We start from the raw sequence: 17,105 nt of genomic DNA, 5'->3' as shown, positions 1-17,105 counted from the left end.
CCTCAGTTCCTTAGTTGTGCTCAGTTTTCCCCAGCTCCTTAGTTTTTCCTCAGTTTTCCCCAAGTGCTTGTTTGAAACCCGCAGAAGGCAGCTCAGACGGCAGGATTCCCGTTAAGTTGACCGCTCCGTGCTGACGTGTGGGGCCGCGTCGTGTGGGCCCGCGTCGCGTGGGGCTGGTAGAAAGGGACCGCGTGGGACAGGACGAGATAGCGTTTGGTTGCACGTGAGCAGGAGCTGGGTTTTGTCTCTCTCGGCCATTGGCATTTCCCTTTTAACAGTACCTTTTCTGCCTCCTTCTCTCTGCCTTTTTTCACCTAATTAGTATCAAATCTAGAGAAGCTTGCATTTCTGTCTTTCTTCAATTATTATTTGTGCCTTTTGGCCCTCGTTGTTTGCCCAATATGGCAGCAAATCTAGTAGGGAGCCCAATCTAGTACTCCATCTAGTCCATATGTATGTAGTTAAATCTAGAAGCAAATCTACAGGGAATGTACGATAAATTCACAAGGTCATATAGTAGAATAGGGATAGATAATATAGATAATAAGCTGCATTCAGCAGCCAAACATAGTAGGGTTCGAGGTTCTTCACAGCAGATGCAAGACCATCATACTAACAACATAACAACGAGGGATCCCTAGCTAACAACAAAGGGATCCCAACAACAAAATGGAGGAGGCAGTAGCAGCACACGTCCAGGACTCCGCCTACCCCATCTGCCTCTGCCTCCACTTGTTGCTCCCCTTGGGAGCCTTGGGCTTGAGCGGAGGCATGCGCCCGCCGGAGATCTCCAACCGCTGGATGCTGCGGAGGTGCATGCCGAGCACCAAGTGCTTGGCGCGGAAGGAGTTGGGGTTCACCGACGCGCCGACCTTGGGGTTGGTGTGGCCGATGTTCTCGGCATGCGTGAGGACGCAGTTGAAGTCAGTGCCGCCGAGCCTCCTAGTGCAGGAGGGGCACCTGTAGACACCCTTGGCAACGTCGAGGTAGGAGACATACTGGCCGACCTGCAGCCTCCGCAGCACCTGGCGAGTCTTGACGTCATGGTGCTCGTCGTCGCTGCCGACGTCGCTGCCAGACAGCTGATCCATATCAAACGGGAATTTATTAGTGAATGAGTTGCAAACGTGCATGATAACAAAGTTAGGAAAAACAGAGGCAGCCTCAGTTAGAGTGGACACGATTATATGTCTACAGGGATGGTGTAAGCGAACCAAAGCTCATGCACAACAGATTTGTACACAGAAATGGTTCGCTGAACCCTCCCTGTAAAAATCTGTGCCCACCGATTCATCATAGGCAAAGAAACAGATTTCAGATCTGAACTTGAACACATTCCAGATTATTTGCAAATTAAACGGTTGATATCTTTTGATTCGTGCATAAAATAACTGATTGAGATCCTATGATTACTTGCATAAATTAACCGACTGAGATCCCATTATTACTTGCATAAATTAACCGAACGGCCGAACCCCAAATCCTAAACGAAATCAAGGAGGGATCAAAGCAAAATGGAATAAAATCGGCGCAAATATTAGCCCAATACTCATCCATCCACAGATCCATCTACACCAGCACAAATAGGGTTCAAAAAGGAATGGGGAACAAAAAAAGGAAGCAAACCGTAGTTACCTCGTTCCATGGGTCCTCTATGGAGGTGCCGTAGCGGTTCGGGGGCGGGACGTACGGCACCGGCTCGTAGGGGTCCCATCCCGGCGGCATCTGGCCGCGACCGGCGGCAGCAGCCTCCGATGCACCGGTGGAGGCGGCGGCGACGTCCGTTGAGGGGACGGCGGCGACGTCCGTTGAGGGGACGGCGTCGAAGAGGGAGGCGTCGCGCTTGGAGCCGACGGCGCCGTGGACGATGGGATTGGCATTCTCCTTGTCCATCTCGCCGGCAGAGGAGAGGGAGAGGGAGAGGGTTTTTTGCTTTGGAGAAGATGATGGGACGTGAGAGAGGCGGCGTTGCGTAGGCGAGTGAGAGTGACAGAGATAGTGGGAGGAGGCGTCTATAAAGGCAAGGGGTGGTTAATGCGACCCGCGTCCTACGCGTCCACCGCTGCACGTCTGCACGTCTTGGACTTCTGCAATGCGCCACGCGTCCACGATTGCACGTCTTCGACTTCTGCACCGCGACCGGCGTCTACGCGTCAACAATTGCACGTCTTTCATTTTTGCACCGCAACACGCGTCCTCGAGTCTAACCCTGGAAATTTAGATATACTCAGGTATAACCTCGAGCATTATACTAGCATTTTTTGTGTGCTCAGTTTTCCCCTTGAGTGCTAATACTGGCTAGTGCAATATGCTCAGTTTTACCCTCAAGTAGTTGGTCAACAGACAGTCAACAAATGGGATTAACTAGTTAAATGAGTCATTTAATGTGCAAAAAATTCCGAAAAATAGTGGCACATACTCACGGAGTCTTTACCACAAATTGCCAGTTCTCAAAACATAGATAAGTCATAGATAAATCAAGTTTTACCACAAATTGCCACTTCTCAAAGGCCTTCTCAAATCACCTAGTAGCTATGAAGGTGCATGGTTTTCCACAATAAGCCCTTCCCAAAACAGCTTTCCCCAAAACATACTTTGTCTAAATGAGGCCACAATTCTCACACTCATGTATATTTGTATTGCAAATAGTTTGAGATAGGCCAAGATGGGTTTTATTGTACAAAACACGCATTTTCCATTTTTTAAATCTCATATTTGAATCCCTTAGTCTGTTTTTTACATAGGTGTCCTTGGTTTCTTGATACTACTCAGTTTTGCCCTCTCCCTCCACAAATTCTCTCACACATGCAACATTGCCCTGATTGGTCTAGCCCATGTCACGCGGATCGTGCCCGCCGACCGTTGATCGTATGATCTAACGGGCAGGATAACCCCTCTCTCTCTCTGTCGGCGGTTACCTTCCACTCTCTAAGTATGCTAAAGGGCGGTTTTCTGTATTTATTTTCACGCGCTAAAAATTATAAACTCTTTTAGGCATTACTTTTCACGCAAAAAATGATAAACCACCACCGATTTGTTGTAGCCATAAATTTTCACGCAAAAAATGATAAACCGTCACCGATTTGTTGTAGCCATTAATTTTAACGAAAATCCCAAATGATAAACCATCACCGATTTGTTGTAGCCATTAATTTTCACGCAAAAAATGATAAACCATCACCGATTTGTTGTATCCATTACTTTTCACACAAAAATTGATAGACCATTACCGATTTCTTGTAGCCATTACTATTCACGGTAAAAATGATAAACGAACCAATCTATCTATCTCTGTATTTGAGGTTTTGACCTGAAAACAAATGGGTATTATAAAGGGAAATAAAAGTTCAAAAAAATGTAAAAACAAAACAATCTACCTATCTTTGTATAGAAGATCGTCTGTATGATTTTTGAGGTCATTTAGAGAAGGTAGAAAAAAATCCCTTTTGAGAAGGTCGAAAAAACCTAACTTGTTACAAAAGCTGGTTTCAGTGAGACCTAACCAAATTTGGCATACATTATGCCATATCTATAACAACAAGGAATATCTAAAAGGGAAAGTTTCACAAAATTTGAAATTTATGGCGAAAATGATGCCATACATGATGCTGTTTTTTGAGGTTTTGACCTGAAAATCAATTGGATATTATAAAGGGAAATAAAAAGTTCGAAAAATATAAAAACGAAACAATCTATCTATCTATGTATAGAAGATCAGCTGTATGAAATTTGAGGTCATTTAGAGGAGGTAGAATAAATCACCTTGTTAGAAAAGCTGGTTTCAGTGAGACGAAACGGCATGCGTTTAAGCAAAGTGATTTTTTCGAACATCTCCAAATGATCCCAAATTTGCCATACATGATGCCATACGTGTAACAACAAGGAACCCTATCTAAAAAGTGTCAAAAAAGTTTGCCCAACCGTATAGCTCTATCAAAAAGAACCTCACCATGGCGCTAGTATAATTTTGGGCTTAGTTACAAACTTTTGTTACCTAACCTTAAACACGAAACTTGTTTCAAATCACTTTTGGCGTACAAGAAACAAATCCCTCTTTGATTCGAGTACCACAGCCTCCAAACTTTGCCGATGCCGATATCGGCATGGTCAGAACGGCTATGCTCGACGCCACTGCTAGGTCACCGTCGGGATGCACCCTCAATCCCGTCCCCTCATTCGATCACTGACACACCAGAGATACCGCCGAGGTCAATGCCGAACGTACATGCTGATGCCAATGCCGAACATGCATCCACGCCGACGTGGGCACGGCCACGCCGCCCCGCTATGCTGGACGCCACAGACCACCGCGAGGTCTTTCCCTTCGCCACCACACTCTTCTAGCACCCATCTATACACGCCAGAAAGGAGAGACACTAGTTTTCTCTACATTGCTCGCGTTCATGTCAGACACGGTCAGTCAAAGTTTTGAGGTAGTCGTCGATGTCGTCGACCATTTCTTCTCTTCTTTGCATGGTTAAACGCGTCTAGTTCATATCTATCTAATGCGTCTGGTCTCGCCTCATGCAGTTCTTTGTGGACGTCGATCTCATCTCGGCACCCCGCAGGCCACCTCCTCCGTGCCATCGCTGTAGAGCTCCGTTTAAAAATCTATTCCTACCCGTGTATTGCCCCTTGTATCAGCGCCATGGCCCACTTGTCATTCGATATACCGAAGCCCCACTCGTGCGTGTTTTGGTCAGGGATACAGCGATGCTTATGGTCAAACAAAGATGGATGGTCTGACGTGTCTTTGCGGGCTCTACGTGGCCCCACTAGTCAGAAGATAATGGTCAACCGTCGGGCAACCGGCCGTTATAGCATCTGTGATGGTTTCAGACAAGGTCTTGGGGAAAACTGAGGAAAAACTAAGGAGCTGGGGAAAACTGAGCACAACTAAGGAACCGAGGGCACGAAAATAGAAATCCCTATTTTTAATATTGGAGTCTAGCTAATGGAAATCCAGAACTAGTCTTGATCTCCAAATGGTGATTAGAGGGAATTTATTCATCTTAAGCAACATTAGGGACAAATGGGATCATGCAAGGGACTTGGATCATTTGGATCATAAGGCATCAATTAAGGAGGCAACCAGGGACAAAGGGAAACATTTGATGATCCATTATCATAGGCAACAAAGAAGCAATCTTTTTCCCCTCTAATCTAGCTAGAGTCCTTAAAAGAAATTCTACTTAAAATAAAGTAGCTCTCTGTTGGTATTGATTACCAACAGGAACTCAAGCCACTATTTGATCTTACTAATTCAACATCTGACTAATTAAGCATAAGCTTATTTAGTTACTGTCAACCACTGAATAATAGTACACCCATAAGGTAAAGCCACATGTGCATGACACTTTGAGCTACCAAGAATAAAGGCCAACGGTGGATAAACATCAGCTCAACCATGTCTTGCACTAGAGGAAAAGTAACAAACATTGAAACTTGAACAGTCAAGTGACACTACAAGCAGCTCACACACACATGCAAACACATGTGTTGACAGTGACTAAACAGCACAAGAACACCACCAGATATTCATGGGTACTTAGGATCAGTAGGGAATTGATAAAGCAGTGAGGAGCAAGCAAGCCACAGGTATAAACCAACTAGATAAGGCAGTATCTGTTCTTATATTTGCATGACTATTTCTCTTAGATGGCATAGAAGCATTTCGTCGAGCACTTTGTGCTCGCGCGGGAGAAGAAGAGAGAGGGGAGGGGAGAGACCTCACCGACGATAGGGGTGGAGGAGGAGGTTTACGACGACGGCAAGGGTGGAGGACGGGGCGGCTCCTCCTCCTCCTTGACGCGGCGCCGGCCCCTCCTCCTTGATGCGGCGGCCCCTCCTCCTCCACGATGGAGCGGCTTGTGCTTCTGGTGGTGGGGATGGGTGGAGCGTGGCGGCATGCGGCCCTCGCGGAGGAAGGCGGCGGCGACGGCGATGGCAGCGCTCACCATGGAAGGCGGCGGTGCGCGACGGTAGGGAGAGGAAGAGAGTGCATGAGTACGGGCGAGGGAGGGGTACGGGCGAGGGAGGGGTACGATAGATATATAATCGCACAATTTCTGTGGCGCACCAGCACAAGTGCGCCACAGAATCACATATTTCTGTGGAGCACCCGAAGGGGTGCGCCACAGAATAACTAATTACTCTAGCGCACTGCTAGCCCTGCGCCACAGAAATAACGACACCAATTATTGGTGGTGGCAGGATGTGGGCCCCACCTTATTTCTGTGGCGCATGTACTAGCAGTGCACCACAAAACTAAGCTATTTTTGTGGCGCACTGTGAATCGTGCGCCACAGATATTGTTTCTGTGGCGCATAGGGAGTTGGTGCGCCACATAAATAAGATCTCATCTATAAGTCTTTTCGTACTAGTGATGGACCAGGCGCGGCCAAGGGTGGGGCCGCGCCTGCCCTATGTACTGCCACGTGGCAGCTCTCCTGTGCGTGTCCTTCTGGCTCCATCTTCGTCCCAGAAGAATAAGACTCTGGGCTTTTGTTTCGTCCAATTCCGAGAAACTTTCATGTACAACTTTTCTGAAACACAAAACAGCAAAAAACAGGAACTGGCACTGCGGCATTGCGTTAATAGGTTAGTCCCAGAAAATGCTAAAAAGTGTGGAAAAGTGCACATAAACATATAAAATTGTAACAAAACAAGCATAGAGCATCAAAAATTATAGATACGTTTGGAACGTATCAAGCATCTACATAAATTCTACAGAGCAGAGCTGACCTGCCTTGGGTAAAAATACCTTGGGAATTATATTATTCCAACTGCCTCCCTCCAGCCAGAACTAGAGAAGTCTCTTTTTGGTGGAGAGATTGCTTGAAAATGCTTCCAACATTTAAAAATTTGGCTGAATGTGATTTCATCCAAGGAAACTCCATTCTTCTTTGGAAGGATAAATGGGCTATTCACAGCTTGAAAGAAACATGGCCACACCTCTTTTCCTTCTGTAAATATGAAGATATTTCTATTATACAGGCCTGCTTGCTCATGATATGGCTGATCTTTTTCACCTTCATTTATCTGAAGAGGCTTTGCTGCAATTCCAACTTTTTCTGCTATGCTCTTGAATCTTGAGCCAGTTGATGATTTTGATACTTGGACAGTTTTTGGGAATTCTGTAGCCACTAAAACATCCACAGTTTATAAGTCCCTCATGGATTTGGGTGGTACTATACAAGCCTTAAAGTGGATGTGGAAAGGTTGTTGTCAGCAGAAGCATAAGGTTTTCTTCTAGCTGCTGATTCATAATCGTCTAAACACTAGAGCTATGTTGCAAAGGAAGAATTTTTTCATAGATAATTACTCCTGTATAATGTGTGGACAAGATTAGTTAGAAACCAGAAATCATCTGTTCTTCCAATGCCCTTTTGCCCAGATGTGTTGGAGATACATTGGACTCCTCCTCAGCAGACAAATATTCAAAGTTTTATTGCCAGCGTGAAGCTTTTCCTTAATGTTCCATTTTTTTATGGAATTGATCATGTTGATAACTTGGGTCATCTGGACTACTCGAAATGACTTTATCTTCAAAAGTACCCCACCAAGTCTATACAGATGTCGAAGAAAGTTCAAGGATGAAGTTCTGCTTCTTCTACATAAGGCTCCTAGAAAGTCTTATGCTGGCCTCAAGTCTTGGGTTGAGAGATTTCGATAATCCCAGATAAGTTTTTTTTTTCTTCTTCCTTTGGGCTTAGGGCCTTCTAGTTAGCCAGCTATTGCTTATCTCTAGCAATATGCTTCCCTTTTTGTACATATAAACTTTTGAAAATTTTATAAATATACACAGTGGGAAACCCACTGATTTGCCTCAAAAGAAAAAATGAGTGTGGTCGTTTATTTTCAGCAAACCTTCCTTCGACACTTGGACTGGAAAGTATAAGGAGATGTGTGCCACCATTCAAGCATTGTATTTCTCACATTGATTTTGATTTTGGGTAGTGCATCGTTCCATGCATATCGCGAGAATACGTATTGAACAACAGTGAGAACATGGCCAGATAGTCGTGTGTAGGCCCTGCGAACCAATTTCAGGCAAACAACACGATGGGAAGTTAGGTAAGAGTTGAATATAAATGCAATAAGAGTTTTCGAAAGAAACTTAAAGAGTAGAGATGCATGCATTAAAATTACTTGGATAACTCACGGAAAATCAAATCTGCACCCTAGATAGTTGATCCGTTACTGATCTCAATTTGAAGAATGGAACTTGTGAGCAGCAGTTAACTTCATGCGGTGTTAATTGACCTGAACATGTGTGAATACAGTATAGTATTCTGGATAAAATATATTGAGATGATCCAATCCTGAAGTACCGAAGCAGATCAGAGATACAGAGACTCCCAACAATGTGATTCGCGGCCGGGTCACGACCCTGTTCGATGTCTACCGGATTTCGAACGCCCGGGCCTGGTCAAGCGCGGCTGGAACAAAGGACGCGTTCGGGGTCACCGCGCTGGCGGAGAGGTGCATCGAGAGCAGCGTGGGCGGGAGGGCAGTGGCGGAGCTGTAGCACGAATTCTGGGCGGGCCAGCAGCACAAAAGCCTTCATTTCTACAATAAAACTGAACCTTTCTTGGGCCGGCCCAGCAAAAATAACAAAGGATTGTTCAGATCCTGGGCGGGCCACGGCCCAGGTAGGCCCCAACGTAGCTCCGCCCCTGCGGGAGGGCGAGGTCGAGGAGCACAACAAGCAGGGGTGGGGCGCAGACGAGCAGCATTGAGACGAGCATGGCGACTAGGAAGAAGGCCGTCTTGGCCCACCCCCACGGCTGCGCCCACGCGGGCTCGCAGCCGGTGCAGTGCTTCTGCGCTAGCGCTAGCGCCAGCAGGTGCTTCTTTTCCATCTCTTCCCGCTAGCCGGGCAGCCGCCGGTAGCTGTCTCGCCACCGGCCAGTGGAGCGCGCGTGCAGACAGCGGGCGATGATAGAGACAGCGCTGGGGCTTGGTCGTGGCCGTCGCCGGCGTTGCCTGCCTCTGTTCATACGGGAGCGACATGAGCGACACACAGGTAAACATCGACAGCTTTGATGAATTGCAGATTAGAGATTAGATTAAAGATTAAAACAAGATTGTCTCTGTTAGCAGTAAATCACCTAAGTGGGGGCATTTTAGCAAATGGGCAATGTAAAGTAGGGCATTTCATCCATGCCAAACTAAATGTGCCCTTTGAGTCAAATGCCAAAGTAAAGTGGGGCATTTTGTCAAATAGCCCACATACAGGAGCGCTTCTAGTACACAAGGCAGGCACGAACACTCCCCTGATCTCTCAACTCCTTGTTTCTTCTTGCCCAGGTCTCGCTCATCCTGAACCCCGCCAACGACTACGGGTTAATCATGCCAACTGGCTCCTGAATCCCTCCTCTCTCCTGAGCCTATTTCGCAAAAAAATCCCCTTCAGTTATAGCTCCAAATTCTCTGATTTGCTCTCTGTTTTTTGGATTTCAGGTTGGGGTGCTACTAGGGCTCTTCGACCTCAGCTCCAGGACAAGTCACCGGCCGCGTGGCTACAAAGGAGCGGCTCCAGCTTTGACTACAGGTGGGTGCTCTTGCTCCAACTCTCTTGGCTGCTACTAAGATACCTGAATTAGAACTGGAGAGAGACATAAGGATTTAAGCCTAGATCTTACATAGTATTCAAGACCGTGCAAGTACATCTGGTGGTCAAGCCATCATGTTGAAGCTTAATATTTAAGATAGGCATAAATTCCCAAAATTGCATTGACGTTGGAAATTAGTAACCCTGTGTTAAATCCCAGTTTTTCTGTAAAACGTAAGCATTTGTGTTTATTTTGTTTTCAGGATGTTTGGATCTAGTTGCTAATTGCGACAGATGTGCAGAGCTTGGCGTACACGATGATGTTGAAAGTTCCAGTCCGGCTTTGCTTACATAACACCAGATAGCAGTCTGCCTGGATTCCAAATATTGTTCTACAGTATGCAGTTTTATAATTGTCAAGCATCTCTTCCTCGCTGATGCTGTGACCATGACCAAGCATCACGATATATGGTGGCTGGCGACAATACCTGGGAAGTGAAGTCTAGTGCTTATTTATGGTCTAGTGGTGTGTAGTAATTTTAAGAATATTGTTGTTTCGATTTTTTGATCTTGTGCAACAAGGAAGTTGTATTTGTGCGTTTTTTTTTTCTGTTTTTCCTTTCATAGGCATCTAGCTTACACACTCATATTTAATTTGTTTACATTTTGTGAATCTCAGTGTATCTATATTGACAGTTTCTATGAATGAGTATCCAATTATGTTTTGTTCTTATGTCAGAATAATATTTTGCATATGTATTATTCTATTATTGAATCTCCATATGTTTTAGACAGAAAACATCTTTATATTATGGCAGACATAAAAATGCATATATGATGTCTCTTGAGACATACCAAGATGCATCTACATGGACTATATAAATGTCTTAAGAAAAGAATAAAATGCCACAAGAAGGTGTCTCTACATATTCAGAAGGAAAAATAATGTCTCTACATGTATTTCTAAAGGCCGAATAAAATGTCTTGCCTAAATGTCTCTACATTTCTGGAGATGGATACATTGCCACACTAAAACGTTTCTATTGATGTTAGAGATAAGTTAAAAGGCCTCATGAAAGTGTCTCTATAGCGGATACATACATATTCCAAGTATATCTTTCAAATGACTCTCTGTGTAGTAGATACATGACATGATGTCTTTACTAAATGACCTTATGTCATATATAGGCGTTTCGTAAAATGACTCTATTGTCTAAGACACACTGCTCATAGTGACACTTTTGAGACAATCTGCGTCTACAACTATGTAAAGGCAAAGTAAGTGTCTCTAGCGGACCAAAATAATGCCTCTATGGAGCAATTCTCTTGTAGTGCTCATTTCTGCTCTTCACAGTTCAGCTGTTGGAGGCCACTCTGGCGGTCGAGCCACTTATCAGTGAGTAAAGGGCTTGTATTACTGGCCTGGCATGAAAAGGAAAGTTGGGGAATGGATTAAGCAGTGTCCGGTTTTGTCAGCAGGCTAAACATGATCATGCCGGGTTAGCAGGTATATAATTGTCGGGATGCCCCAAAACATTAGGAGCCCGGCAGGACTGCTACAACCTCTACCAATTCTTGAACGTCCATGGGCCGCAGTGACAATGGACTTCATTGAGGGCCTTCCAAAATCTGACGGTTATGATGTTATACTATTTGTGGTGGATAGACTGACAAAGTACTCACATTTCATGCCTCTGCGTCATCCATTCACTGCGCAGTCAGTAGCAAATGTGTTCATGGATTCAATCATCAAGCTCCATGGTGTGCCTCTGTCAATCGTCTCAGATCATGACAAGGTGTGTTTACTAGTAATTTTTGGCAGGAGTTATTTGTTGTAGTAGGTACGAAGCTCTGTTACTCTACAGCTTATCACCCTCAATCGGACGGGCAATCATAGCGCGTTTATCAATGTCTGCAGCATTATCTTCGATGTGTTGTTCATGACTGTCCGAACAAGTGGAAATGTTGGCTGGCAATGGCGGAGTTCTGGTACAGTTCCTCATACCACACTTCGCTTGGATGTTCTCCATTCAAGGCCCTATATGGAATGGAACCAAGTTTTGGCGCACTCCGAAATCTAGGCGTCAAGTTAACGCCGACAATCAAGGAGATGGCCGAAGAACATCAAGGTTTTCTTCAATTACTTTGTGATCATCTTCTACGTGCCCAGGTGCGTATCAAGGCCTATGCCGACAAGAATTGCACGGAGCGCGAGTTCCAGGAAGGTGACCTACTGAAGCTTCAGCCATATGCGCAAACCTCCGTCATCAACAGACCTTGCGCCAAGCTTGCCTTCAAGTACTTCGGGCCGTTCAAGATCGTCGAGCGCATCGGCATGGTAGCGTACAAGCTGGCGTTGCCACAAGACTGTGTTGTTCATCCGGTCTTCCACGTGTCGCAGTTGAAGCCGTTCACACAAAACTACACACTAGTCTACGACAAGCTACCGCCGCCACCAGACCTTTCTGCTGTTGCTGCTGTGTCGAAGACAATTCTAGTTCAATGGAATTACTTGCCTGAAGATTACTCCACCTGGGAAGATTATCATGTTCTTCGACATCACTTTCCAATGCTGTCATTTGGGCAGGATAATTCTCTCAAGGAGGGAAAAATGTCACGACTGTGCCTTTGGCTTAGCCGGACATAGAGTTTATGGAGCAACCGACCGAATAAGGGAGCCCATCTTTAGTCTCAAGACCCGCAACTGGCAAAGGGTAGTTGCGTGCGTGTGTGGCCCTGGTGTATGCACCAAGAGGGACCTGTTGCCAGTGTCGATTTGATCATTAAGTAGCCAGAATCACATGTGTGCGAAGGCATCGAATGTAAAAGAGATTTCTGAACCTCTCTCATCTTGAACCTGCTTCTTCCACCATTGAATCTGAATTCGTCTGATTTCTCATCCCCTTTTCTGTGAGATCCTTCTGGGGCCTTACAGGATGCCATCCGGTACCCTTCAGGACACGTGCTTAAGCGGGTCGTTGATGCGACAAGAAGCCGTGCGGGCAGCAGCGCAAAAGATGAGAACGTCCAAAGGTCTCCTTTGCATGCCCCACCCGTCGAGGGTTGTTGAGCGGCCTGCGGGTGGAGGAGCCCTCTGGGGGTAGCGATCAAGGAGCGGGGACGCGATTCAGAGGATTTCCTCACGGCGGACAAACTTGACCTTTCGGTCGAGGTCACCGTGGTTGGAGGGGCGCATATCCTGCCCTGAAATCCAGTGTGTAGAGTTGGAGCACGACCTCTCTATCGTGGAGAAGACGTCGGCGCAAGAAGGTCGCACAGCCTCTCTTCTCTTCGCGGCGCCGCTGGGGAAGCTACTGCAGCGAACCATCCAAAAATCTCCATTTTCTAATGGAGACGCCGAAATGGAGGATGCGGAAGGGAGCGGCGGTGGTTGTAGGAGATGAAGGAGATGCGGGGCTGCGTGAGGGAGCTGTGGTGGCTACGTGAGGGAGCTGTGGTGGCTGTTGGAGGGAGAAGAGATTGGGGGGAAAGGATTGCGGCTGGCGAGAGAGAGAGAGAGAGAGAGAGAGAGAGAGAGAGAGAGAGAGAGAGAGAGAGAGAGAGAGATAGATAGATAGAGAGAGAGCAGGGCAGAGGGGCGCTCGGCCCGGGCCCTCAACAGTTAGGTCCCTAGTCCAAGATTTGTTTGCACACTTTGTACACTTATATTCATACTCTTTAGGCGGTAGAGTTTGGAATAATTCTAGAAAATATAGAAGGTTGAAGTTATAGCTTAACGTGCCTATACTCCGACTCATTCTCAAATGTGCAGAACAACACCGACCCTCATATTTTTTTGTTTGATTATTTCTTTTTCTTGCAAACAATACACATGTGCACAAGTAGCTATTGGTAAAAATAAGAATCATGGTATATAGTTCGTGCGATCAATAGAAATTATTAGTTTCAAACGTCTTGACCAAGATTCTGAAGACCATGGATCTTTCAAATGTAAATATTATTAAGTTTGTTATTGTATTACCCTAATATTTATGTTGCTGAATAATAATATTTTTTTAAGTTTTTTGTGATGAAGCTTGACTGAGATTGTTAAGGGGCCTAGAACACCAATCATGCTTAAACTTTAAGTAAGATATACAAAATTAGCATAAATAGATATATTTAAGGATTTTTTCAATTAGGGGGGCCATCGCCCCCGCCCTAGAAAAGTGTAGCCACTATGAACTGTGTTGTTTCACCCTACGCCCCCTGAAATCTATGGACCGGCCCTGAGAGAGAGAGAGAGAGGCGGTGGACCTCGCGAGCATCTGGAGAGACCGAGGGAGAGGAGTGAGGGAAGACGATGCAGAGGAGAGTGGACCGCAGGGTTTTTTCAGAAAAAAACGACGATGATGTTTTTGCAAAATCAGCGGAGTATATCCTACCATGTAAATCATTTACAGTGTAGGCAAATTGTAAAACCCGCCTACGGGTTAAGTGAAACAAACAATATTATCGGTATAATCAAAATTATGATCATAGTATAAGCACATGAACACACACCATGACACCATCGATTCCACTGTAATTGTGAATATCGCGAACCAAACACGTCCATGAACACACACCATGACACCATCGATGAAAGCACACTCTTGGCCAATTTCAGACTTGTACATAGTATAGACGCGATAACACAAACATATGCACTTTCAGAAGTAAGAGGAGAAAGAGAAGTTTATCTCTAATTACATGAACTCTTCCTTCACTGGAAAGGTCCTGCTATTTTTGGTGGGGATTTTAATCTTGTTAGATAAGAATAATGGTAACATAGATGGGCTGATAAATTTAATGCTTGGATAGAACTATGGGCCTTGGTAGAAATTGGGCTCACTGGGAGGGCCTTTACTTGGGCCAACAACCAGTACTCATGTGTATGTACTTCTTCTTCAGGCATAGCCATGGGGGGAGGTTGTACATTGATGTCTACGGGTGCTTCTATTCTTGTAGACAGTGTTGGGCCTCCAAGAGCAGAGGTTTGTAGAACAGCAACAAGTTTCCCTTAAGCGGATCACCCAAGGTTTATCGAACTCAGGGAGGAAGAGGTCAAAGATATCCCTCTCAAGCAACCCTGCAATCACGATACAAGAAGTCTCTTGTGTCCCCAACACACCTAATACACTTGTCAGATGTATATGTGCACTAGTTCGGTGAAGAGATAGTGAAATACAAGTAGTATGGATGTATATGAGTGGTAATAGCAATCTGAATAAAATATGGCAGCGAGTAAACATGCAACAGAACAGTAAATAAACGGAGATTCGATGTTTGGAAACAAGGCCTAGGGATCATACTTTCACTAGTGGACACTCTCAACATTGATCACATAATAAAACCACTCTACACTCTCTTGTTGGATGATGAACACCACTAATTGTGTAGGGCTACAAGAGCACCTCAATGCCGGAGTTAACAAGCTCCACAACATTCAATGTTCATATTTAAATAACCTTAGAGTGCATGGTAGATCATTGCAATTACACCAAGTACTAACATAGCATGCACACTGTCACCATCACACTATGAAGGAGGAATAGATCACATCAATACTATCGTAGCAATAATTAACTTCATAATCTACAAGAGATTACAATCATAACCTATGCCAAGTACTACACGATGCACACACTGTCACCATTACACCGTGGAGGAGGAATAGAGTACTTTAATAACATCACTAGAGTAACACATAGATGAATAGTGATACAAAACTCATATGAATCTCAATCATGTAAGGCAGCTCATGAGATCATTGTATTGAAGTACATAGGAGAGAGATTAACCACATAGCTACCGGTACAGCCCTTAGCCTCGATGGAGAACTACTCCCTCCTCATGGGAGACAGCAGCGTTGATGGAGATGGCGGTGGTGTCGATGGAGGAGCCTTCCGGGGGCACTTCCCCGTCCCGGCGGCGTGCCGGAACAGAGACTCCTGTCCCCCAGATCTTGGCTTCGCGATGGCGGCGGCTCTAGAAGATTTCTCGTACCGTGGCTTTTTCGTATCGAGGTTTTAGGTCGAGGAGGCTTAAATAGGCGAAGATGCGGAGTTGGAAGAGTCCCGAGGGGCCCACCCCATACGGTGGGGTGACCACCCCTCTGGCCGCGCCGGCCTATTGTGAGGAGGCCCTGGGCCTCTTCTGGCCTGGCCCTTCTGGCTCCGTGAGTCTTCCGGTGAAATATAATTTTCGTGATTTTTCTGGATTTTTCCGAGCACTTTGGTTTTTGGGCTTTTTCTGCAATAAACAGACATAATAAACAGAAACTGGCACTGTGGCATCTTATTAATAGGTTAGTCCAATAAATGCCATAATATGATATAAAGTGCATATAAAACATGTGAGTATTGTCATAAAACTAGCATGGAACCTAAGAAATTATAGATACGTTTGAGACGTATCAAGCATCCCCAAGCTTAGTTCCTACTCGCTCTCGAGTAGGTAAACGATAACAAAGATAATTTCTTAAGTGACATGCTATCATAATCTTGATCAATACTATTGTAAAACATATGAGATGAATGCAGCGATTCAAAGCAATGGTAAAGACAATGAGTAAACAAATGAACCATATAACAAAGACTTTTCATGAATAGTACTTTCAAGACAAGCATCAATAAGTCTTGCATAAGAGTTACTCATAAAGCAATAAATTCAAAGTAAAGGCATTGAAGCAACACAAAGGATGATTAAGTTTCAGCAATTGCTTTCAACTTGTAACATGTATATCTCATGGATAGTTGTCAACATAAAGCAATATAACAAGTGCAATAAGTAAACATGTAAGAATCAATGCACACAGTTGACACAAGTGTTTGCTTCTAAGATAGAAAGAAGTAGGTAAACTGACTCAACAATAAAGTAGAAGAAAGGCCCTTCACAGAGGGAAGCATGGATTACTATATTTGTGCTAGAGCTTTTCATTTTGAAAACATGAAACAATTTTGTCAACGGTAGTAATAAAGCATATGTGTTATGTATAAGACATCCTATAAGTTGCAAGCCTCATGCATAGTATACCAATAGTGCTCGCACCTTGTCCTAATTAGCTTGGATTAACATGGATTATCATTGCATAGCATATGTTTCAACCAAGTGTCACAAAGGGGTACCTCTATGCCTCCTGTACAAAGGTCTAAGGAGAAAGTTCGCATTGGATTTCTCGCTTTTAATTATTCTCAACTTAGACATCCATACCGGGACAACATAGACAACAGATAATGGATTCCTCTTTAATGCATAAGCATTCAATAATAGTTAATATTCTCATAAGAGATTGAGGATTGATTGTCCAAACTGAAACTTCCACCATGAATCATGGCTTTAGTTAGCGGCCCAATGTTCTTCTCTAACAGTATGCATACTCAAACCATTTGATCATGAAAATCGCTCTTACTTCAGACAAGACGAACATGCATAGCAACTCACATGATATTCAACAAAGGTAAAAGTTGATGGCGTCCCCAGAAACATGGTTACCGCTCAACAAGCAACTTATTAAGAAATAAGACACATAAGTACATATTCTTCACCACAATAGTTTTTAAGCTAT

At 44.7% G+C, this 17,105-nt stretch overlaps 1 protein-coding gene and 1 long non-coding RNA gene across 3 annotated transcripts; both read left to right on the top strand.

The window, feature by feature from the left end:
• The first annotated feature begins 9,214 nt into the window (after positions 1–9,214).
• LOC127349239 (uncharacterized) lies at positions 9,215–10,287 on the top strand. Of its 2 annotated transcripts, XR_011742244.1 has the most exons (3): positions 9,215–9,264; positions 9,466–9,556; positions 9,820–10,287. It is a non-coding gene; the product is annotated as an uncharacterized lncRNA (long non-coding RNA). The 2 variants fall into 2 exon arrangements; XR_007880167.1 differs by lacking the exon at positions 9,215–9,264 and having other exon boundaries at positions 9,271–9,556.
• An 870-nt stretch (positions 10,288–11,157) lies between these two features.
• LOC139830330 (uncharacterized) lies at positions 11,158–12,203 on the top strand. The gene is made up of 2 exons (XM_071818337.1): positions 11,158–11,352; positions 11,727–12,203. The coding sequence occupies exons 1-2, from the start codon at positions 11,158–11,160 to the stop codon at positions 12,201–12,203; spliced, it is 672 nt and encodes a 223-aa protein (XP_071674438.1).
• The last annotated feature ends 4,902 nt before the right edge of the window (positions 12,204–17,105 follow it).

The sequence above is a fragment of the Lolium perenne genome, chromosome 4 (assembly GCF_019359855.2).
Source record: "Lolium perenne isolate Kyuss_39 chromosome 4, Kyuss_2.0, whole genome shotgun sequence".
NCBI classification, from domain to species: Eukaryota; Viridiplantae; Streptophyta; class Magnoliopsida; order Poales; family Poaceae; genus Lolium; species Lolium perenne.
The sequence above is the reverse complement of the archived record's forward strand: the minus strand, read 5'-3'. Positions and strand labels throughout refer to the sequence as shown.

Excerpts from the sequence above, each read along its gene's own strand:
- LOC139830330 (XM_071818337.1), top strand. The coding sequence starts at position 11,158 with ATGGACTTCATTGAGGGCCTTCCAAAATCTGACGGTTATGATGTTATA. Across the intron at positions 11,353-11,726 it reads TCGTCTCAGATCATGACAAG|GTGCGTATCAAGGCCTATGC; the intron begins GTGTGTTTACTA and ends CTACGTGCCCAG.